This window comes from Lampetra planeri, chromosome 14 (genome assembly GCF_965212315.1).
Source record: "Lampetra planeri chromosome 14, kcLamPlan1.2.h2, whole genome shotgun sequence".
Taxonomy (NCBI): Eukaryota; Metazoa; Chordata; class Hyperoartia; order Petromyzontiformes; family Petromyzontidae; genus Lampetra; species Lampetra planeri.
This window is the reverse complement of record NC_136120.1, coordinates 11,574,175-11,599,621: the sequence shown is the minus strand read 5'-3', so window position 1 is coordinate 11,599,621 and position 25,447 is coordinate 11,574,175. Positions and strand designations below refer to the sequence as shown.

Sequence of the window (25,447 nt, the reverse complement as noted above, 5' to 3'; positions counted from 1 at the left end):
CATCTGGCCAATGTGGGCGGACCGTTTGTTAATCTCCCTCTGGCTGTCTGACCGGCAGCTTCATTACACACATGACTGGCTTCATTCAGTTCATTGTACTTGCAGCATGGACGCAATAAATCTCTGCTTTGCCCCAAATGGTGCAAAACTATGAGCTATTTAGAAACATATATTCACCTACTTTCCCGTTAATGAACACCACATGACTGGGAACGAACAACACACATCCATTATTCGTCACCGCGTATGCTTTACGATGCATCAATTAATTGATTTAAATGAATTATTGTGCTCGTAATGCATATATATCGAATTGTTCATTTGACAATTTGGTATTTACAGCTTCTGTAAATTCTACGTGAATGTTGAGCTGGCGACGCAATGTTGAGCGCACTGTGCGATAAATCCGCTCTCCTGAGTTCGAATCTTGGCCACGGCTAAGTTCAGCGGCAAGTTACATCTGAACCGGTTCTGTCTGCCTTGCCCCCCCCCCCCCCATCGTCCCGCACACTTTCCTCACCCGCACTGACCAGGGTGGTGAAGTATGTTCAAACAACCCCCCCTAATGGCATGACAACGGGAGAGACCTTCACCTAGCAAAGGCTTGACATGGAGCTACAGTATGACTTATGTGCAAGATGTTATGCTAGCATTAGCCTAACGGAATCGAAAAAAAAACTGTACCCATGAGACTGAAAATAAAACGACAAAACAATACGAGCGATATGGTAGAAACGACACAAAAAAGGATCGATTTGTATTAAAATACAAAATTGTGAGCCTCGAACAATGCCACAACTCATTGCAACCCCGGGGAGCTGAATCCTGAAATCATTTCATGACTGTTGCCTCGCATGGGTAAGCGGCTCATTCATAATCGTGATCCCGATAAAGAGCCACATAATCAGTACACTGGGAAGATCCTTAGGACCGAGGGACACACTAGGCTCTAAATGGTCACATCATTTAATTAGGGTTCGTGGCTTTTATAGGTATGCAGAGACTGCTTATAAGCGGCACTGGGGGTGAAAATATCAAGATTTATGTTACATTTTCCTTGTATAAAATATAACCTGCAGTAAAATTCCGTGTGAAAATGTCCATGCTGCTAATCCTGCATAATGCACGGGCATAATATGACTTTGTAAACCCCCCGCCCACCTCCTACGCATTTCACAAGTAGCACTAGTCGCATTCCTGCATTTCCCATAAAAATGCTAAATTCCTCTTCATATGCAAATTCTTTTGTCAAGGCGCTCTTCCTCCTCCCTCCCAGCTTAAATAGACGCTCCAAGCCTAGGACGTGTCATTCAGACTCTGTCTTATCGACAGACATGTTCTTCACCTGAGGACGGCTGCTTGCGTTGTGGCCGAAACGTCGTGAGAATTATTTTATTATGTTTTATTTTTATTATTTTATTACTTCCCTTCTACGTGACTTTACCGAAAGAACCAAGGAGATGAATTTAGACTTCGTTACTGCTGTGCGCGAGTGGGAAATGCTCCTAGTTAGCAAACGTATGTGGGCCCACACGGAAGGCATTCTTTCTCGCAGACAACGGCAGACACTTAAGATTCAGCTGCTGAATCACAGCAACAACAAAAAACCACACACACACGCACACACAACGGTGATTTGTGTGGATTGGTGCAATGCCTTGCAGGTGCGCCGAGGGCTGTGAGGTTCACTGACGTGCAGGAGGCTCTGCTTGCATTGCCCCACGTGTGCTCTGTGCACGATGTGCACCTCTGGTCCCTGACCATCAACCACTGCGCCATCTGCGCCCACGTTTGTGTCGGTGAGTTCCCCCCCCCCCCCAGGGGTTTTAGAAAACTGGGAAGCCACTGCGCCGTCTGCGGATAAATAAACAAAGAAACAACCTGTGCCCATGCCAAGGGTGGCACAGTCGGGTTTTTTTACAATCGGGTTTAATTGTCTTTTTATATTAAACCCGATCATCTGAGATTGAGAGAAATCCGGTTTGATTAGTTATAATTGCAGAACCGCACTTCTCAACGATGGGCTTCGTCCATTCCAAGCTAAGGAACTCACTGGCGCCCACGATTGTGGAGGAGAAACTCGTGTTCATCAAGACCAACCTGCCCGCCGCATTCTACAACTACCCGGTGCCCGACGGCCCCCCGAGTACGATGATAGCAGCACCGACGAGGAAGCAGCCTAAGCCTTGGATCCGAGTTTCGTATTCATTAAACCAGGTTTTAATTCCCCGAAATCGGGTTTAATTGTATTAAAGAAAAAACCCGATGCCTGCCGCTGGAAAAATCGAGCTTTTTCCACCCATGTCCCATGCTGGCACGCGAGGGTTTGTGCTGCTGTGTACGTGAGCAGGATATTGATTTTGTTGTTGTTGCAGCGTGCCATACTTTAAAGGCGTGGGTACTGGAAATGCAACCAGCTCCGAGTACAATCAATTGCCCAGCCTCGTCATGAATGTAACCCATGGACTTTGTGCTGAACTATTGCCACTGCATTTTCTACTCGGATTTTTTTTGGGGCATTTGTGGTATCCACTTGGAATTTTTTTGTAGAAATCTGGTTATCAGAGATATAGAAATGTCTGGAGAAATTCACGTTTTTGTTTATATGGTGCAAGGGTTCGATTAGTCCTCCTAGACCCAGTGTGGTAGTTCAGACAATGGTGCAAGTTTCTCAAATCCCCCTGCATCTGTCCACAACCCTGTTTCTTTTTTTTTCTTTCAGCTTTAACCGACTCAAGATTTAGGCATGACTCTTTTTTATTGAATCTGAATAGTCTATGGCCCGTAACATTAGACACTGTGTCGGAGCCATTGGCTTCTCAGTCCACACGTCGCTGGCGATACTCGTCAATTGTAAAATGGTTAACTCCGATCGTTTTCAAAGCAACAGCGGTTTTTGGTTCAGACATCGAACAAAGGCGGCGGTCACCGCATCGCCCGGCGCTTTCAGATGCGCTTCTGCGGCCGTCTGGAACGCTCTTCCTGCCGATATTAGGAAGCCACTGGAGCTATGCAATTGTAAATCACCTAGACTGAAAACTCAGTTGTCCATTCCCCCACATCTTCGATTAGCACGGTTGGCTACGTACGGTGCGAAAGAAGTTCAACATGCATATACAAAGGCAACGTGTTTGTACATGTACATTCACAGTCCTTGTGTCAATGCACTGCTGGATGAGGGCTTCCGCACGCCATGCAGGGTATGTGGGTGTTTGGGCATACTTCACCACACTGGTCAGTGTGGTTGTTGAAGGCGGGGAGCATCGCCATTGGAGCATAGAACAATACTTTTTTTTATAAAAGTGCCCTGCAGAAACCTACAAAACAGCACCGGTCTTGTGCACAGTGATCCTTCATCGAAGCACAATCAATGCAAGCTCGATCCTGCTTGGAGTGTAAGGGCTGATGAGATCTGGTGTATTCCTGGTGATTTTGATCTCAGGCTCAAGTCAGGTTCACACAAATCCTCTTGGGATGCAATAACCTGCGATGCCAATTATTATTTTTTATATACAGAGAAGGAACAATCACGCCCATCCGTGTTTTTCCCTCGAAATACTACAAATGTAATTTTTTCTCAATGACATTTAAATTTGTGTTTTTCCCACGATGCTGATTTTACTTTTGAGCAGCCTTTAAGCTTATTCCAAATCCCTTGGACTTTTCGGGCCGCTGGGGCGTGACCCTTTACCTTCACCGATACATGTCTTTGTGGTGGGTTCTCCACTTCTCTCTCGCCCATCGCTGCATTTGTCAACCGAGACAGCTTCCAATCCCGTCCAGTGGTTGACCTTTGACACCATCAGGTTGTGATCCTCCCCTTGCCTGGCACATTTCGAGTGCTCCGTCCCATCACCGGCCATCCATTGTAGTCGGTCACGGTTTACTGCCTTTAATCTGTACTAATCGGCCGTTGGCCCGCATCTGCGGCACTAAAGGTGTGCCACCCGCTGCACATATTTGATTCTATGCTTGCTGCCTTCACCCAAACAGAGAAATGCAACCTCATTAGGGCACGCCCATTCCTACTTAGAGCCCGCCGCTCGCTTCACAGGCCCCACGCCTGCCTAATGAGGCCCCCCTCTTCATCTCTTCCCTACAGAGAATCTGCGCATTAGACCACGCCCCCTTCTTATATAGGCCCCGCCTCGTTTAGGGTACGTGCCCCCCCCCCCCAAACTGCTCCCTCCACAGTCACAGGGCTGGGCTTGGTTTGGGTAGTGGTGGACAGGGGTTGGGGTGGTTTAATGCTGCCCAACATCCCACTTGGAGCAACATAATAGTGCAATAGATTGCAAAAATAATATATTGGCTGTCCATCCATCTCGTCCAGGGGTCGGCAACCAAACTAACAAATAGAGAATTCTGTTTCGAATTCGGTTAAAAAACACCCAAATATTTAAGAGCCGCAATGCACGTAAATACGAGACGGTGGTCGTGGAAAAATAATGTCACGAAACAGTCCTCAAAGAGCCGCATGCAGCTCCAGAGCCGCAGGTCGCTGACCCCTGCCCATGGTGAACTGGTATCCCATGGTAAACTGGACTCTCATGGTAAATTGGACTTCAATGGTACACTGTATTTCTATGGTAAATTGGACTTCCGTGCTAAATTGGACTCCCATGGTAAACTGGATTTCCATGGTAAATTGGACTTCCATGGTAAACTGGACTTCCATGGTCAATTGGACTCTCATGGTAAACTGGATTTCCATGGTCAACTGAACTTCCACGATAAACTGGACTCCCATAGTAAACTGGACTCCCATGGCTAACTAGACTCCCATGTTGTAGATTTGAAGCTTTCGTGACTGCAAGGATTCATATTCTTAGGTTTTTTCGGTAAAGTCACTTAGGTATTTTTTTTTTATTAATAAAAAGTAAAATAAAAATAAAATAACTTTTTATTAATTTTAATTTCTTTTTACCTACGTGACTTTACCGAAAAAACATAAGAATATAGACTCCCATGGTCAACTGGACTCACATAGTAAATTGGACTTCCATGGTAAACTGGACTCTCATTGGCCATGGTAAACTGGACTCCAGTGGTGAACTATACTCCCATGTTGAACTGAACTTGCCACGAGACTAACTCATTGGTCCGTCGCTATTATGTTTGCGTGTGTGTGTGTGCAGACGACATCGGGAAGGGAGAAGAAGTGGTCAAAGAAGCCACGGTTCTCCTCCAGACGCGTTTCTCCTTCAGCATCCTCGCCATCCAGGTGGAAAAGTTCACCGAGGACATGCACAGCTGCCGTGACTGCCAAGAGCCCAGCGGGTAACAACACCAACGGCGAGCTGAAGAGGTCACTCAAGGAGCGTGTGGGCAACTGAGCCCATCGATGAGAGCATTCAGTGAAACTCTCAATTATGATGAGAAGTTATGGGATGGGTGGGGAGGGATGGCCCCGGATAAAGTAAAAAACACGGGCAATTGCAAGAAAAAATGTCATTAGGCTATGCAATAATGTGTTCATCTTCTTGGTTCTTTCGGTAAAGTCACGTAGAAGGGAAATAATAAAATAATAAAAATAAAACATTTTTTAAAATAATAAAAATAAACACATTTTATTATAATAATAAAAATAAAACATATTTTATAATGTTTTATTTTTATTATTTTATTATTTCCCTTCTACGTGACTTTACCGAAAGAACCAAGAAGATGAATCCCTGCAGTCACGAAAGCTTTAAATCAATAATGTGTTGTTTACCTACACATACAATTCCATCTGTTAATTTTTGTTTTGTAAAAGCAATCAGTTGACTTACCAACCTGTCTGTGGGCACATGGGCACTCAGTAACCGACCCCTCGACGGGCTAGGAGCAGACAATAAAAACAGCGCGTGTTTAAAAGTTTTCAAATGAGCACTGTCCTTTTGCAAACCGGATAATCTGCCCACTGATAATCGCGAGTCAACTTTCGTTGCCATGCAGACGATAATGCTGGGACGGGTCTAGTAAAAAAAATGACCAGGCAGCCAATTAGTGAGCAGGGATTAATAGAGAAAGTTTAATTACTGAGAGGCATGTGACGATAGACCCCCCACCACCACCACCACCACCAGCGAATCGGACAATTGTCGTTATTCGAGGTTGTGATTGTTTCGTTTCTCACATTTTTCCATCTCGCTTGCATTTGCTTCTTGATTGTTCCGTCTCATTTGTGCAATTCTGTTTGCTTCGGTATTCTAAATGTAGCACGAGCAAAATCACGCAACGAATCGTGAATGACAGGTTGTCACGCGCATGTTTGTATGTATGTCTGCACGTATCGTTATTGTGAAGAATCGATCCATCGTTAAATGCCTCGCTACTCCAGAGTGGCATTTCGCCGAACAGTTCACCTGTCGGCAAGGTTTTAGTGGGGCATGCGCTTGGCTGGGAAGGTTGGATTTCTGCGAGTTTTATTTTTTTCTGGAATTCACACCGCCACCGTTTGTGCAACGATAAAATGCTGGCACATCCATTGAATGGTCCATGAGATGCATAACATCACAGTGTCAACAGCTGCCAGATAGGTAACACATCCTGCCCTTTAGCTCGCCGATGGATTGTCAGGCCCGTACCGCATGCTGTTCTGCATGATGCCCGACGTTTCACTCCGCGGGCCGGGATCAGCACGCGGCACAGCCCGATGACGCACGAGAGAGCCACACAGCACGACCGCGAAAACCCACATGGTGACGAATCTGCTGTCCAACTCACCCGATGCTCCGAATGGACAGATAGTGAATGCGCACGGCATTAAAAGTTGAATTGACAAAGTTTTCAACTTTAGCCAACTCTTCGTACAAGGAGCAATTCAATAGCCATCAAGGTTGTTCTCAGGGCTAGGGATCATCCTCACCCTCTGATTCGGTGTGTTCCTGGTGGGCTGTCATCGTTGCACCAAAATAACTCACGCAAAGATGATCATCACCACAACTCGTGTGATATGTCAATGTCATGCCAAAACTTCGTGCATCACAGAGTGATATAATGGGCGGTGTTTTGTTTGGCATCGTCGTATTTGCGTTAGAACGGTGGTAACAATCTCTTTGAAAATGTTCTGTATGTGGACCTCATCTTTTGGATATGCACGGCCTTAATTATAATTCATAGAAGTGTGTAATATATTGTACACTGGATGTTATATCTGATTTAGAACGTCAAAAACATCTGTACATTAAAACGTGTGTTTACTACTGATGATGATCATTCCAAAAAAAAAAACACATTTCACGTTTCGCATTATATATTTTTTTTTAATGGCTCGCTCCAGTGCGTAATTGCTCAACCAATCTGTAAATATCAAGGTCTGGCACACAACAAGTAAAGCATTATGACAGCAGTTTGAGCACATGGTTCTTGACAAATAAGCCAAATGCACACAGGGGCTTGGAACGAGACACTGCAGATTGATTAAATGGAACAGGCAGTCCATATGGCCCTCCGTGACCCATGCACATGCTGGGGAAGCTGACGGGCTCGGAACACAACGCTAAACATCGCTCATAAAATAGCTCTCCGTTGAGTCTAATGGGTCGTGCCGCTTGTTGTTCTGCATGATGACCGACGTTTCGCTGAAAGTGCTGGGGGCTTCTTTAGGAGCTTCGCGAGCAGATCCGACAGACGCACATCGGAGGGCTGTGTACAGCACAATCGTGACAACCAGCCGCAGCAGGATCCGTGGTTAAACAAATAAAAAAAATGAATTTTATACTCTTTGGTTCTTTCGGTAAGTCACGTAGTTAGAAATAAAATAAAATCAAACAAATCACGACGTTTCGATCGCAACACAAGTAGACGTCATCAGGCAAAGGAGTCAGCCTCTAACCAGCCACTAACTACGTGATTTTACCGACAGAACCAAAGAGTATGGATTCCTGCAGTCACGAAAGCTTGAAATGAATTTTATGCTAACGCTTTTGATAGACTGCGTCTCTGAGTACCATCACTCAGAATGTTAAAACTACTGCAACTGGTTGAAGGCACAGTTTTTTTTTCAGTTCAAACAGTGTAGAATTTATTATCCACTCGACGACCATAGAACGTGCCCTGTATAAGAACACACTTCTCAGGATACCTCGAGACAACAACATAAACAAAACCGATAATTGTTTTTTTACCCTTCTATCTGGCAACAAAACTGACACCTTTTTTACAAGGAGTCATGTTTACATAGACCACAATACCTGCGGTCATAATGCAAACAAAAAACATAACTCTGATAATGTGCACTGTCCCTGAAGTTGATTGGTCCACACCCGAGACAGCTTTCCTTAGAGCCTAGTCTCACATGGGTTGGACCAGATGACGCCAAAAGGCGCACGAGGTTCCAATGGAACAACAAAACTCTCCACTATGTATTTCTGAATATTCTATTTAAGCGTCCCATAAGTTCGGATGCCAACGATCGTGGTGGTAGCATTTCAATATTCTAGGCAAGCTGTTTTACCGTCCCAGTGAGAGATGTGTTTCTCTCCAGCCCTGGCATCATCACGCCTGCCGTCGCAAGCTGCTCCCGGCAAATGGAATTGTATTTATGAGTCCTCTCCACGGTTAAGAATTCATACGCGACACTGCGGGAATTTCGAATTGGATTTCATAGAGGCAGTTGATGCTCGGTAATAGATGGCAGGCTGACTTGCGTTGTATTGACAGCGTTGGCAAATGGTTGTGTATTTCAGAACACTAGCTTGAGCACAGTGTGAACATAATTGCATCCCTTTGGATAGACATTTCACGATAGTTTGCCGTGGGTAAACAACAAAGTTACGTTTTTTTTTTGCCTTATCCCTGCCGAGTTTGTACATCCCGGTAATGAGATTCGTGTGGCAGTTCTGCATCGTTGCATTGCGAGTAATGTGTCTCAATGTCCCGTGACCGTGACTTGCTGTGGCTTTTTGACGGAGACTTCCAACTGTGATACTTGGTGGAGTTTTGTTCACGCGAAGTGTGTTTTCAGCATCCACATTCGTAATGCCCGCGATGCATTCTGTTTGGTAGTAGGTCCGCTCTCAGATAGTGAACCTTCTCTCTGGTGGTGCGCGCTCGCTTTCATTCACGTCAATCGCAACGGCCTTCGCCAATGCCTTGCCTGCTCACAGTCTTGACGCGCGCGTGCATTGACTAACCAGACACTCCTCCCTTCGCCTAATGGTGGGAATACTAAGTGAAATAAATGCTATAACGCTGTGGGCCGTTCTTCACGCCTGTCCAAATGGGTTTGAATTAATTCTAAAATCTCTTTTACGTCTTCTGAAGCTTTCCCGTGAGCCTGTCGGTGATGTTTAAGGCACTCAAGGGAACGTCAGTGTCGTGTCCGTATGGGCAGATACGTGGAATAGTCAGATATGTGATTGCCGAAAGCAATGACAACTTGCACCACGCTCAAATACAGCACTGGGCGTGGGCAGTTAAATGGTCAGCGAGGATATGTAACGGTCGGATATGTGACGTCTTGGAATTGTGTTATATCACTCTTTCGTCTTCGAATGTCATCACGTGTGTAATCCACTCAAGGAGTGTAATGTTAACATTTTAAAATTGCCAAAGCTTTATTGTCACTTGTATAAGCAGTGCTAGAAGGTGTTATGTAACCTGATTTGCAAAAAAACACAAGCAAATCTGTTTGAACATTCCATTGGATCAGGTTAATCATGACGATAGTGCAATGGTTATCTCTGAAAAGCGGTTGTACATCGTGCAAAGCGAATTTTGAACGTAAGACTGTCTATTTCTATACACTTGACTGCCGTTGTGTTTCTGCATTCGTTTGTGTGGCAAATGTATTTTGAAAAGAGTGATTTGTATGGAAAAAAAACGCGTTTATTTTAGATGTCTTTTGTAAAATAGTAAGTGTCAATCACAAATGTGTTACGTGAATTAAATACGGTCTCGGTGCCGATACAAGCTGCACATTGGTGCAAATAAAAAAACAAAATGAAAGCCTCAATTTGTGGAATTACTCGATCTCAACTGCGGTGACACGCGGAAACTTCTGAGATGGTCAACGCTTTTGCACGCGTGGGATTACACGTGTTTTGTGATATATTTTTTTCAAGATATGATCTAAGAATCCGAGAGGACGCAAGAGACAAGCAAGCCTGGCCTTAGGGGTGGGCAAACAGAGCGGGTGCCCCCTGGTCACAAAGCCACAAGGGGCACAATCAATACAAACAATGCAGTAGAACAGAGTATTTGTAAGACTTTCCAAATATGATTCAAGGTCGGTATGCTTCCATTCGTCCAGGAGTCGGGTGGGGGAGGGGTACAAATAGAGCAAATCAAGGACTATGGTACGAACAAATATGCAAACGCATTTTGCCGTGGTGGTGAGATGTTAACTACCTCGCCTGGTATGCAGGAAGTCGTGGGTTCGATCCCGACCCTGACGTCTGCTGTATATTTCGAGTTTGCATGTTCTCCCCGTGGTTGCGTGGATTTTTCTACGGGTCCTCTGTTTTTTCCCTTCGCATTTACAAACATGCACCTAGAGTATTTAGCTGCTATACATTTCCACGTGACACGTCACTGCGTTGAGCTATCTATCATTTGTGATGGTCAGGTCGCTTCTGAAAGAGAGCTAAACAGCTCAGTGGGCCTTACCTAGTTTAGATACCCGTCATCTTCCACACTGCTACATACTACAGAGGGATGGCAGCAGGGTGAAATGTGTTATTGCATAATGCGTGCATATGCATGGTTTTTCTGAAATTCGTTTGTGGTTACATGGGTTTGTTAAAATAGTTTAAATTTTCCATAACCAGTAACTGAATGGAAAAAAAATCGGTCAAAAAACGGTCACTGGTTTACAGCAGCCCACCATAACATCTTCACCTTTTTTTCTTGCTGTGGATTTCACACCTGATGACGATTGCTTGTGCTGCAGTCGAAACGTCGTGAGAATTTTTTTTTATATTTCTATTATTTTATTATTTCCCTTCTATACGTGACTTTACCGAAAGAACCAAGAATATCTTCACCTTGTTAACAGAGAAACAAGGGAGTTGCCACGGAGATGTAATGTATTGGACGAGGTTTGAGTACCCACACTGAACTCGCCACACGCGACCTGGCGATCAGCACCCATGACTACTGCTGGGTGGTGGACAGAGGCGGAGGATGGGAATGGAAGGAGCTTTGCACCGTCGTTTCAACTTCTGTGCCCGGGCGATCGAACACTGGACTGCCAGTTCATTGTGTCCCACTATTACACCACGTGGCAGCGTCCCTCCTGGTCAACCCTTTGCACTGCACGAAGAGCGGCGCGGTGTTTCCTCTAAAGCCAGCTTTATATTTTTTCTATTATTTATTTTTATTATTTACGTGACTTTACCGAAAAAAACATAAGAGTATAAAGCCAGCTTGTTGGCCTCTCCCTCATCCCATGGAAACGATCATCAATCTCGCGCTTGGGCAATTGACCGTCCCGAGGCGCACCTAAAGCGTGTTTCCGTCTCACTAAGTGCGCTTGGCAGACACGCACGCGCGATGAATATGCCTTTCAGCGTTTGTTTCACCGTCCGGCAAGCCACTCCAGGTGGGTGCCCCGACAACGTCAGCTGCGGGAGGGCCGCAGCCGCCGTCGTCAAAGAGGAAAGGCGGCAGATGCATGGATCAGATCCGTGTCAAGAACGTGCCATGCAAAGAGTGGAAATGCGCACGCAGTTTTATTCCCTATGATACGAACGCTATTGCTATTCTGTGTGGGGTGTGTGTAAGATACTCTGCTACTGTGTATCTGCACAAAAATCATCATCATCGTCATCATCATCCAGAATCGATCCATTGGTGGATGAAAGCCTCTCCAAGAAATTGCCATCGCTCAATCCTGCAATGTAACAATCCGCCTGTACAGATAAGTATGTTTATTTGAACATGACCAATCTGAGTTCAATTCCTGGCCACGGACGACATCAGCGGTAAGTGATATCTGACCCAATCCTGACCCCCGCCCCTTTCACCATCCGATAATCTTCTTGGTTCTTTCGGTAAAGTCACGTAGAAGGGAAATAATAAAATAATAAAAATAAAACATAATAAAATAATTCTCACGACGTTTCGGCCACAAAGCAAGCAGCCGTCCTCAGGTGAAGAAATTGGAATTATTTTATTATGTTTTATTTTTATTATTTTATTATTTCGCTTCTACGTGACTTTACCGAAAGAACCAAGAAGATGAATCCCTGCAGTCACGAAAGCTTTAAATCGAAATTCATCGGATAATCATCAACATGGTGAAGTGTGGTTACATCATTCTAGATTTGAAGTTTTCGTGACTGCAAGGATCCATACTCTTGGTTCTTTCGGTAAAGTCACGTAGGTAAAGAAAATAATAAATACAAATAAAATACAAATAAAAGATGAAAATAAATAAAATTAAATCACGACGTTTCGATTGCAACACAAGCAATCATCATCAGGTGTGAACACCACAGCAAGACATTGTATACTAAAGTGGGAGAGATGCCAAGGGCTATATAAGTCAAAGAGGGGGGGGGGGTTACATCACCCACATGACCAACAGTGTGGGGAAGCTTTCATTCAGCTGTCGACGGACTCTACAACACATAAAATAAACAATATTTCGATTTAAAGCTTTCGTGACTGCAGGGATTCATCTTCTTGGTTCTTTCGGTAATGTCACGTAGAAGGAAAATAATAAAATAATAAAAATAAAACATAATAAAATAATTCCCACGACGTTTCGGCCACAACGCAAGCAGCCGTCCTCAGGTGAAGAACAGGTCTGTCGAGAAGACAGAGTCTGAATAACCTGTTCTTCACCTGAGGACGGCTGCTTGCGTCGTGGCCGAAACGTCGTGATAATTATTTAATTGGTTTATTTTTATTATTTTATTATTTCCATTCTACGTGACTTTACCGAAAGAACAAAGAAGATAAACAATATTATTTGAAAAGTTAAATAATCATACTTTGCAAAGCCCTTTGATTCAATGTTTCCAGCAAGGATTTTTATATAGACTGTGGCAAGTAGTGATTTGAGCATATTCCAATGCTGTTGTATAAATGCAATCTGGACTCTTCATGGCTGTTGGCTTCAAGGCACACTGGTCTCTGCTTATGTAACACTATGACATTGGTCTTCTGCCTGGCCGAGGTGACTCGTGCAAGAGAATGCCGGATCGTAAAACACGAGGGTATATTTGTTCATATCGTCAGGCTTATGTGCACTTTGTTACTTTTATAGTGCCCTGGTCCATCTCTACGGCAGGTGTTTAACGGCTGTATCAGTGATCATGTAAATCGTACTGCTGCTGCGGTTGCTGGTGATTGCAGATTTTGTGTATGCAACATCTTATCTCGGTGACATTAATTGCGGGGCGGGAGCGGCGGTGCAGCGATTGACGCGCCGTGCTACGAACGCAAAGCGGCATTTAATTATTATTTAGTATTTAAAACACAGTCGCTGGGCCCAGGGCAAAAACGTGAAGGTACCAGCGGACAAACAGCACCGTGAACGCTGTAACAGACCAGTGAATAGACCGTACCACATCCGTAGACCTCTGCCCATCGCCCAACGCCGGTGGGGCAAAGCGTGGAAGAGTAGGCCAAAGAGTGCCATCTGTAGGCGGCTCCCTCTGCGGCGGTCGCCCTTCCAGCCATCAGTGGCATTGGGCAAAAGTAGCGAGGCTTGCAGCTTTTTATTATGGAATTGCATTCCTCGACTTACGAACACAATATGCCGATCCTGACCAGATCGTTAAACCAACCGGTTAGTAAGTCGAGGACTATCATTGGCGAGGACATTCATTGGCTACCACATTTTGATAAGCTCCCTCCCCCTCCTCCCCCTTAACTTGTATTTAAGAACTTGCATCTTGAAATCCCTGCCTCACTTGATGCAGCAAATCTGGCTGTGACGGTCCCACCTGATGACGGAGACTTGTGTTGCCTCCGAAACGTCGTGATTTGTTATTATTTTATTTCTATTATTACTTTTATTAATATTCCACCTGAAGACGGAAGCTTGTGTTGCCTCCGAAACGTCGTTATTTTTATTTTATTTTACTTTTATTAATTTTTATGTTTTACCTACGTGACTTTACCGAAAAAACCTAAGAATATGAATCCTTGCAGTCACGAAAGCTTCAAATCTAGAATTACTTTTATACATTTTAATTTCATTTTTTACCTACGTGACTTTATGACTATCAGCAACCTTTACGAAGCGGAGGAGGAGGAGGGGGTCAATAGCAATTCAGCTTGGAAAATCCCTCCCTTGAGTCCAGATTCACCCTCGACAGAGCACGTGAATGCCGCAAATAAAGTCGTGACAGCTCGGATGAGGGACGCTACTTGACAGACCGAGGGAGTGATCATCAACGGTGACACGTGTATAGCGCTCCACGTGTTTGTTTCAGAACGATTTAGATATTAACTGTTACGTCCGCAACAGATCACAGTGTAAACATAAACAATGGCGATGTCTTTGGCCTCATTCAGATAAGGATGCGTGCCATTTAAACACCATCAACGTGTAATTAATGCTCCAATTATCCACTCCATGCAATAGAAAGACATTGTAGCTTACGGGATACAAATATGCCATGAATACCGTGTAAAGCAATTAAGTTGGGGGTTGGAGATTTGGCGCAGTGGTTGGTGCGCTGTGCTATGAAATCGGCGAGCATGGGTTCGATATCGTGGCAATGACTAATGACAGCCGCGAGTGATATCCAGGCCGCTCTTCCAAACGAGACTCACCGTGCTCTCTTTGAGTTCTCGCCCGACTAAACAAAACAAAGTCGAACCCTGATCTGGACCGCTCCTGAGCACACCCTCTTCACCGACACACACTGACCAGCAAGGGTGAAGTAGGGTCAAAATGTTGTGGAGAGGGCTTCGTTCAACTTGGGCAATAAAACGCCTTGATGGGGCACTCGGAGATGTGTGGGCGTTTCCGAATATGCCAGATTCGTTCGCACCATTCGTAAGCAACCATGCAATGGCCTAGACAGGATTTTCGGGTAGGGGGGGAGGCAACCCCTTTCAGCAATGAAAAATGATTGAGGAATTTTTATTTAAAGCTTTCGTGACTGTAGGGATTCATATTCTTGGTTCTTTCGGTAAAGTCACGTAGAAGGGAATAATACAATAATATACATATCAAACAATTTAAACATTAAATTTCGATTTAAAGTTTTCGTGACTGCAGGGATTCATCTTCTTGGTTTTTTCGGTAAAGTCACGTAGAAGGAAAATAATAACATAATACAAATAAAACATAATAAAATAATTCTCACAACGTTTCGGCCACAACGCAAGCAGCCGTCTTCAGGTGGAGAACAGGTCTGTCGAGAAGGCAGAGTCTGAAGACATTCTTGCTGTGGATTTCACACCTGATGATGATTGCTTGTGTTGCAGTCGAAACGTCGTGAGAATGTTTATTGTTCTATATTTTTATTATTGTATTATTTCCCTTCTACGTGACTTTACCGAAAGAACCAATAATAAGATAGAGGAGATGTTCGTAAGAATTTGTCCCTTGCTTTTTATTCGACGCGTGTGCGGCGATGGCGCAGCCATCGATCGAGGGTCGAATTCGAACCGTGTGTGATCGGAATTGTGCTCGCTGAAGGTGTTTGCCTTCAGGGAAGTCGTGTACTGTATACGCAACTGCGCACAATTCTGTGAGTTACTTATAACTGCTTTGCCGTTACTTATTGCCAATTATGAACTCAGACTATTGTCCTATCATCTCATAGAGTCCCTGGCACAGAATAATATGCTACACAGTGGCAGTTGGGGTCGCAAGTTGCCGATTTATTACTCTTAAACCCCAATGATCGGATAGAAATCCCTAATTTCGATCGGATCATTGGGGGGGGGGGGGGGCACGTGCCACCCCACTCCCCCGCACTTGCTCCGCCGGTGCAACCATGCTAGCCGGAGGTGCGATTAAAATGAAAGTCAATCGTGCAGTATCCCTGGAGCGCACACACGATGCAAACAACGTATGGGAGCCGCATGGAGTTCAATAACAAGATTTATCCTTGTATTTATATGGCGCTGAAAAGCCTCGGCAGCTCAAAGCCTCACGTCTCATCTCAACACATTCGAAGGGGAGACTTGTGTTGCCTCCGAAACGTCGTGATTTTATTGTTTCATTTTTATTAATTTTTATTTCATTTTTTACCTACGTGACTTTACCGAAAGAACTAAGAGTATTCGAAGGGGACCCCAAGTGGCAGCTGTCATCGTGCAACACAAATGTGACTCGGCACTGGCCTGCAAGTGGACATTTGTCTGAAAGTAAGATGACCGTGATTGCTGCTACGCGTAATTTCAATCGAGTAACTATCGCAGGTAACTTTCGAATTTTGCCAAATGTTGACCAATGCTGCCAGCATGCAATGGCCTACTCATATCAAATAGTTGTCGCGGGATATTTCAGTTACTGTATACCAGGCGAGGCAGTATGTATGTTGAACTTCTTCCTCACCGTACGTAGCCAACCACGCTATTCCGAGGTGTGGGGGAAGGACAACAAACTAAACACAAAAAAACTGTTTCAAATAAATTAGTTTTCAATGTAGATTTAAACGCGCATAGTTCCAAGTGGCTTCCTAATAACGGAAGGAAGAGCTTTCCAGACGGCCGCAGAAGCACATATATTCTAATATAATACAATGTTTCGATTTAAAGCTTTCGTGACTGCAGGGATTCATTTTCTTGGTTCTTTCGGTAAAGTCACGTAGAAGGGAAATAATAAAATAAAAAAATAAGAAAATAATTCTCACGACGTTTCGGCCACAACGTAAGCAGCCGTCCTCAGGTGAAGAACAGGTCTGTCGGAAAGACAGACAGACCCTGTCTTTCCGACAGACCTGTCTTTCCGACAGACCTGTTCTTCACCTGAGGACGGCTGCTTGCGTTGTGGCCGAAACGTCGTGAGAATTATTTTATTATGTTTTATTTTTATTATTTCAGAATACAATGCTTTCTGATTCGCTTCTATTCGAATAGAATGCAGACAACGAATTGTCGAAGCATTTCATGCGCAGTTCCTGCAGCAAACTTTTATTGACCACTGTGTGTTGGAGCCATAGGTGGGACAAAGTCATTGTTATGCAAGTCCAAGTCGAGTCGCAAGTCATCAAATTCATGCCTCGAGTCTGACTCGAGTCCAAGTCACATGACTCGAGTCCACATCTCATAGGTGGGACAAAGTCATTGTTATGCAAGTCCAAGTCGAGTCGCAAGTCATCAAATTCATGCCTCGAGTCTGACTCGAGTCCAAGTCACATGACTCGAGTCCACATCTCATAGGTGGGACAAAGTCATTGTTATGCAAGTCCAAGTCGAGTCGCAAGTCATCAAATTCATGCCTCGAGTCTGACTCGAGTCCAAGTCACATGACTCGAGTCCACATCTCATAGGTAGGACAAAGTCATTGTTATGCAAGTCCAAGTCGAGTCGCAAGTCATCAAATTCATGACTCGAGTCTGACTCGAGTCCAAGTCACATGACTCGAGTCCACATCTCATAGGTGGGACAAAGTCATTGTTATGCAAGTCCAAGTCGAGTCGCAAGTCATCAAATTCATGACTCGAGTCTGACTCGAGTCCAAGTCACATGACTCGAGTCCACATCTCATAGGTGGGACAAAGTCATTGTTATGCAAGTCCAAGTCGAGTCGCAAGTCATCAAATTCATGACTCGAGTCTGACTCGAGTCCAAGTCACATGACTCGAGTCCACATCTCATAGGTGGGACAAAGTCATTGTTATGCAAGTCCAAGTCGAGTCGCAAGTCATCAAATTCATGACTCGAGTCTGACTCGAGTCCAAGTCACATGACTCGAGTCCACATCTCATAGGTGGGACAAAGTCATTGTTATGCAAGTCCAAGTCGAGTCGCAAGTCATCAAATTCATGACTCGAGTCTGACTCGAGTCCAAGTCACATGACTCGAGTCCACACCTCTGGTTGGAGCCAAGGAAATGTCGCTCGTGTGAATGTGTTCAGGCTACCACTGAACGACATTAACCTTCAGTGGTACACACTTAGCAGGCGCCGACTTTTAGACCCCAACTACACTTTACATGCATGCCATTTATCAGCTGAACTGGCAAATAGAACATCGATTTCTTGCGGAGAGGGCATCCGTTTTTTGTGCTGACAATTTAATTCGAACATCATTTTTGTTTAATGAATCTGTAAAAGACACGTACAACACTAAATGGGCACCATCGCTGCGTTTATGTTCTCACACGCCCCGAGGCGCTCTGAATGACAAATTCCCAGCTGTCAAGGCAGCATCCCAAGTTGTCAATTCTCAGAGCTGCCCGCTTTTGTGTGTGCGCGACTCCAGATGAGCTCACAACCCTGGCCCAATCACGCAGCTTGACTCAAAAGGACCTTCAAGTTGGTGTGTTTGTTGTTGTTGTTGTCAGCCTGTAACTTACATTTTCAGAAAAATGGGAAAAGGCCACGCACATTTTATTCCTTACCTTACTTGTTCTTGATTTAAAGCTTTCGTGACTGCAGGGATTCTTATTCTTGGTTCTTTCGGTAAAGTCACGTAGAAGGTAAATAATAAAATAATAATAATAATATAAAACAATAAAATTATCAGGACGTTTCGACTGCAACACAAGCAATCGTCATCAGGTGTGAAATACACAGAAAGAAAATTTGAAAAAAGTGGCGGTTTTTCCTAACGTCATTATTTCCCTTCTACGTGACTTTACCGAAAGAACCAATAATATTACTTGCTCTTGTTCAATAGCGGCCTCTGAATTCTTTCATTTCATCTCACTGCTGCCATCTCTTCCGCCGTCTTCCTCTGCTTCTCTTCCCTTTGCTCTCAGTCTCCACTTCGTAGTTATACTGGTAGGAACCTCCTGGTTACACCAGCCCACAGGGGATTATTGTGTCTGTCGTGCAGGGAGGGGCTGGGTGGGGAGGGAGGGGCTGGGTGGGGAGGGGAAGGTGGGGAGGGGCTGGGTGGAGATGGTGGGGCTGGGTGGGGAGGGGAGGGTGGGGAGGGACTGGGTGGGGAGGGTGGGGAGGGGCTGGATGGGGAGGGGCTGGTCACCCCGTGGTGCCCTTATAAAACTCAACGTTTAACCTACTCACGCCGGCTTGTGCCCGCCCTCACAGTCGGGCATATTTGAGGAATACACCACGCCGCCTTTGACCCTGGCCATTGACCGAACAACCCAACGTTCCCCTACCAGCTCCCTCCGCAGGAATGTGTTTCTTGTCTGTCTCATCTTCTCACCAGTCGTTCTCATGTCGTGGTCTGCCCATTGCAACTTAATTTACTTTTGCTTTCTTTGGCTATAAAAAAAAACCCACAGGAATGTGATGCTACAAATTTGATAATGGTGATGACATGAGACTACTGTTCATTGGTAATTTAATTTCGATGTGACTCGGTGGCGAGTTGTTAACTGCCTTTCCTGGTATACAAGAGATCGTGGATTCGATCCCAATCCTGACGCCTGTATATTTGGAGCTTGCATGCCTCTTTCTTTTCCTCCCTCCCCGTGGTTACGTGCGTGTTTCTCCGGGTCCCCCGGGGTTTCCTCTACACATTTAGAAATACGCGTTTAGAGTAATTGGCCGCTATAAATTTCCACGTCACTTCTTTGAGTTATCATTTGTGTCCAGGTCGCTTCTGAAAAAGAGCTATCCAGCTCAGTGGACCTTACCTGATAACATAAAAAAAATTGTTTGGATTATAGTTTATTAGATGTGCTCTTGCCACTGGAAATAATCAAAACGATGGTAAGTTTAATACAACAGCATGGCAGATGGATACATGCCTTCACACGTAGAAATGAAAGCATGCGTATCCCATGGTCATGCCTGACATATACACGTCGCCGCCGCCACTGCTGAGCAGAGACTTTCCTCCTAAAAAACAAAATATTTGTTACAGGATTCTTTTCCAGAGACCGCATTTTCCAGTTCATTCAGCTGGAACACATCATGTCTTGAAATATAAAACGAAAGTAAAACATGGGGAAATGTTCGTTCGGCTGTTAATAATTAGCGTAAAGTGTCGGCTTCGATCGGTTGTTCGCACAAATATTTTCAAATTATGTCGGTAACGACCCCTTTCCTCTTTTTCTTAATTTAGTGAAGAGTAAGGAGTTAATTCTAGATTTGAAGCTTTCGTGACTGCAAGGATTCATATTCTTAGGTTTTTTCCGGTAAAGTCACGTAGGTAAAACATTAAAATTAATAAAAGTAAAATAAAATAAAAATCACGACGTTTCGGAGGCAACACCTGATGACGGACACTTGTGTTGCCTCCGAAACGTCGTGATTTTTATTTTATTTTACTTTTATTAATTTTAATGTTTTACCTACGTGACTTTACCGAAAAAAACCTAAGAATGAGTAAGGAGTTATTTGTATTTCAGTTACTAAATATGAAAGCATTGAAGAAGAAGACACAAAGGTTCATGTTGAATGGTAAAGGTCGCATGTTTAAACACGCAGGTCATTATATTATAAGTATAAGAATTGGTTTAACCCTTTCAGGCAATGAAACATGCGTTAAGATTCTAGATTTGAAGCTTTCGTGACTGCAAGGATTCATATTCTTAGGTTTTTCGTGACTTTACGAAAAACCTAAGAATATGCGTTAAGATGATAATTGTTTTTTTACCCTTCTATCTGGCAACAAAACTGACACCTTTTTAACAAGGAGTCATGTTTGCATAGACCACAATACCTATAGCCATAATGCAAACAAAAAACATAACTCTGATAATATATGCACTGTCCTTGAAGTTGATTGGTCCACACCAGAGACAGCTTTCCTTAGAGCCTAGTCTCACATGGGTTGGACCAGATGACGCTCTAAGGAAAGCTGTCTCGGGTGTGGACCAATTAACTTCAAGGACAGTGCATATATTATCAGAGTTATATTTTTTGTTTGCATTATGGCTACAGGTATTGTGGTCTATGCAAACATGACTCCTTGTAAAAAAAGGTGTCAGTTTTGTTGCCAGATAGAAGGGTAAAAAAACAATTATCATATTTTTTCACTGGCAAATGAGGTTCCAATGATGCGTTAAGATGTTGAAACACCAAACTGAAAACTTTTGCAAGGAATCCTGTCTGCATTAACCACACGTACTTGTGATGAATATGCAAACAAAAAGATGCTCTGGTAGTATATGCATTGTCTTTGAAACTAATTGGTCCACACCAGAGACAGCTTTCTTTAGAGCCTCGTCTCACGCAGTGATAGACCAGAGGACGCCAAAAGGCGAACAGCACAAAGACAATGCCACTATGGTAAAGGTCGCAAGGAACGTGGGATGAAACGTGGGTTCCTTTTTTGATTCGTGTGCTTTTGAGAAAGTGTTGACTCAATAGTCATACAAAAGTGTGCGTGGTATGTGTGATCCTACGTGTGACTTCACACATCTTATTCTATGGGTCTTTCGGTAAAGCCACGTAGATAGAAAAATTATAAAAATATCACGACGTTTCGATCGCAACACAAGCAATCGTCTTCAGGTTGCCTGTGTTGCGATCGAAACGTCGTGATATTTTTTTTTCTTATTTTTCTATCTACGTGGCTTTACCGAAATACCCATATAATATGTATTCCTGCAGTCACGAAAGCTTTAAGTCAAGATTCACACATCTTGAATATATCTACAGATGTAAAAGCGCGGAGTGTGATGTCTAACACTGCAACCACACAAGTGTTGCCCTTATCAAATCACAAAGTGATGTCCGACGACCTAATCGGTGTAGTAATTCCACAATCGAACAAATTACAAATTTATCTTCATGGTTCTTTCGGTAAAGTCACGTAGAAGGGAAGTAATAAAATGATAAAAATAAAACATAATAATAAAATTTATTATGTTTCATTTTTATTATTTTATTAATAAAAATAAAACAATTTATTAATAAAATAAAACATAATAATAATAAAATGTATTATGTTTTATTTTTATTATTTTATTACTTCCCTTCTACGTGACTTTACCGACAGAACCAAGAATATGAATCCCTGCAGTCACGAAAGCTTTAAATCGAAATTACAAATTGTAAATGTGAAAGAATAAAATAGCAATATTGTCCAAGCTGAAATATCGGCCAAACCGGCAATGGCACAAAAGGTGGACATTAATCAAATCAGGTTGCAGCCCTACGCATGGGCGAAGGTAAAAGGGTAAATTTCACTTTAACGCGTCATTAGCTCAAGCTGCTACTCTCGGCTAATGCATCTCGCCTCCCCCCCCCATGGCCTCACTGGAGCTCTCACTGTCGCCTGCATCTGCCACGAGACACGTGCATCATCTCAGCCAGCACCCGGCCGATGGGGGGGTTCGTTTTTTTTTTAAAACGCCTCCAGATCCCAAACATGTTTCACTTCCATTTGGCCGCGAGCGTTCGCGACTTAGCCGAGTGAAAAGTTTGACGGTCCAACCAATTCTCAACTTGGCCCTTGCAGGCCATCGAGAGCATTCACGACGTAAATTTCTCCCCTCCCTTTTCCGTACCACGTAAACAGAAACGGACTATGACCGCTATTTGTTGGAGGCAATGCATTGCATCGAGGGTGTTACGTAGTCACTCGCAATTTCACAATTTTGACGATGACGCTCACGTTTCAAATAGCACGCGTCAAATATCTATAGTTTGCAGTATATAAAAAAGCACGGTTGGCTACGTACGGTGCGAAAGAAGTTCAACATGCGTACTCATAACGTGTAAGGTAGTGGAAGCATCTATGGTAGTACAGAGGTTAGAACACATGAGCATATTTGAATATTGGGGGGGAGACACACCCCCCCCCCCAATATTAAAATATGCTCAAAATGTCCCCCCCAATATATTGTTATTGGCTTGAACAAACTTTTGGTGCAAGTGCTGTTAGCGAGCACCTATCAAGGCCAGCACGGCACACGAGGGGGTGAAAGGCCAGTACCACGCCCGGCCACCTTTGTCTCCCTAGTGGCGATGTTTACACACCACACTAGGTACCCATTTGAGGATGAGTCGAGCCCAGGACGAGTTCAGATGTTCGTCACCGGTGTTGTCTGTGAACGGGAATCGAACTCGGGTCGCCGGGTTTGTAGCGCAGCGCGCCAACCGCTACACAGGGGCACGAGACAAAACACAGATTCCCCGTTTAGCATGAACAGACTTTTGGGGCAAGTGCTATGAGCAAGCACCTATGAAGGCCGGCACGGACAACAACACCACGCCTGGCCACCTCTGTCTCCCCAGTGGTGATGTTTACACACCACACCACACGCACTTTCATCATATTGAGTTGACACAGCTCGTGATCCATAACAAACGGAACGCCTGCTCAGCATATTAGGAAGATCGCAGGCAGTGGATGTATGCTCAGCCAGTTGTATATTTTACTGCAAATGCCAATAATGGCCAGGAGGCAGCAGCAGCAGCAGCGATATTCAGCATGAGTATATTTTTCTGCCGAGGGTTACTGTGAAAATTAAACTTCCAGAAAAGAAGTCTGTCAGTTCATGCAGCAAGGCAACTGATCAAAAGAGCTCAAACATGAACATTTTCTATGCAGTCATGGCAATTTGAAACTTGCCAATAAATCTCTCGATTGGGTTGCGTAAATTAATGTGTATATTATTGGTTCTTTCGGTGAAGTCACGTAGAAGGGAAATAATAAAATAACAAATATAAAATGTATATTTGTATTTTTTTAATATTTGTATTATTTTATTATTTCCCTTCTACGTGACTTTACCGAAAGAACCAAAAATATGAATCCCTGCAGTCACGAAAGCTTTAAATCAAAATTGAATGTGTATAGTTAAATAACGAATTTTGAAGAGATTTTCATTCGAGGCAAGACCCTCCTTTAAAACTTTCACAATAGATGCTTGAGATAATTTACCGTCCTCTCCGTCTCGCCAGCCTTCACATCGGCAGAAGCAAAGCGAGCCTGCGCGATAAATCTGAAAGTGTTTCGAGACTGATAAGCAAGTAGCACCGATAGGGTCCTTACATTCTCATAAATCATGAGAGCAGACAACGAACGTGGCATCTTTAACAAAACACGATGCAGGGGGAGTCAGCGGATGGGGGTGGGGGGAGGGAGTGAATCACTAAACATTCACAAACGCTAAATATTCCTTTCTATAATTACAAACACTCTGCACACTGATGTATGGCTTCTGCCGGAGCATACAAAGGGTCTGTGCGATTGCATTTTTGGCTCAGGCAGCAGTTTCCAATGAGTCTTTAAAGCGTCGTTCCATTATCTTGCGGTGCCAGCCGGAGCGAGGAGCGGTGCTTACTTATCAGCCTGTGGTGCGCAGGCAACCACCGTAGTGACGTTAATGAATGCACGCATGCATCTGAATACTCATCCTTTCATTTCGTTTAAAATATTTGCTGCCCGAAGCATTTTTTTTTCTTGACATTTTTGGGGGCGACGACTTTGTGACGATTGCATGCGTTCCGCAGGAGGTTTCACCGCGAGGTAGATGCCTATTGACCGTTTCAGCGGAGTGGTAACGAGCATCATTGTGAAAAGCCGAGATTACGGCGCCACAATGCTAATCGTATTGGATAATTAATTGCCACCATAAATACTAATCGATACTCCCATTCGTTCAATAGCGCGTTTAACTTCAACCTGCTTTTAATGTCCTGTGATGGAGGGATGAAGGGAGACGCTAAATTCGGTTTCCTGAAAAAGGTCCCCACAACGTGGGGCGAAACGTCGGACATCACGTCAAACAACGCGCGGGACAACCCGGAAACACGTGCGAGAGCTGTACGGCAATGACACGTGTTTTTTTCCCCATCGCAATTGTAATTATACACACGAAAATAAATTGAGAATGTGGACTTTGCTACGAACTTGGTGGCCTGAGTTGAATTTCCTGGCCAAAGCTAACGTCATTAGAGAGTGACATCTCAACAATGTTTATTTTTCTTCTGGAACCACCACACTGACCGGTGTGGGTTTGGGTGATTTAAGGTGGCAAGGTTATTGATTAAACAAGCCTCATGACGGACACTGTGTGGAGGCCTTCAGCCGGCAGTGGATTGGTAAATTGGAGCTAAATTTTTTTTAATTTCCAACAAAAATAGTTTCGACAGAAATATTACAATAACCAAATTGCAAAAAAAACCCACCAGTATTTATTCTATGTATGTATGTTGAACTTATTTCGCACCGTACGTAACAAACAGTGCGAGTGCGAGGTAATGGAAGCAACTTAGGGGCCGTCCATAAATGACGTCATGCGATTTTGGACGATTTTTGACCCCCCCCTCGTCACACGGCGTCACAAAAAGTCAGACCACCCCATCAAATATGACGTCACAAAGCTCTGCCCCCCCCCGCCCCCCAAAATAAAACATGCTTCAAATCGCTTTAAACTATTGTCATTGTAGTGCGTATTTAATGTGGCGCTGCATTTATTAAAACGTCTATTTAATTAAGTAGAACGCGTTGT

The 25,447-nt window shown here is 44.0% G+C and overlaps 1 protein-coding gene across 3 annotated transcripts in view; it reads left to right on the top strand.

Moving 5' to 3' along the window:
• The window catches only part of LOC144722385 (proton-coupled zinc antiporter SLC30A2-like), a 43,752-nt gene extending 33,816 nt beyond the window's left edge, over positions 1–9,936 (top strand). For all 3 annotated transcript variants that reach the window (XM_078600615.1, XM_078600614.1, XM_078600613.1), the window contains 2 exons: positions 1,665–1,799; positions 5,139–9,936. In XM_078600615.1, the coding sequence (XP_078456741.1) occupies positions 1,665–1,799; positions 5,139–5,284 (281 nt within the window). In that variant the 3' untranslated portion in view covers positions 5,285–9,936. The remainder of the gene's footprint in view (positions 1–1,664; positions 1,800–5,138) is intronic.
• Positions 9,937–25,447: the final 15,511 nt, after the last annotated feature.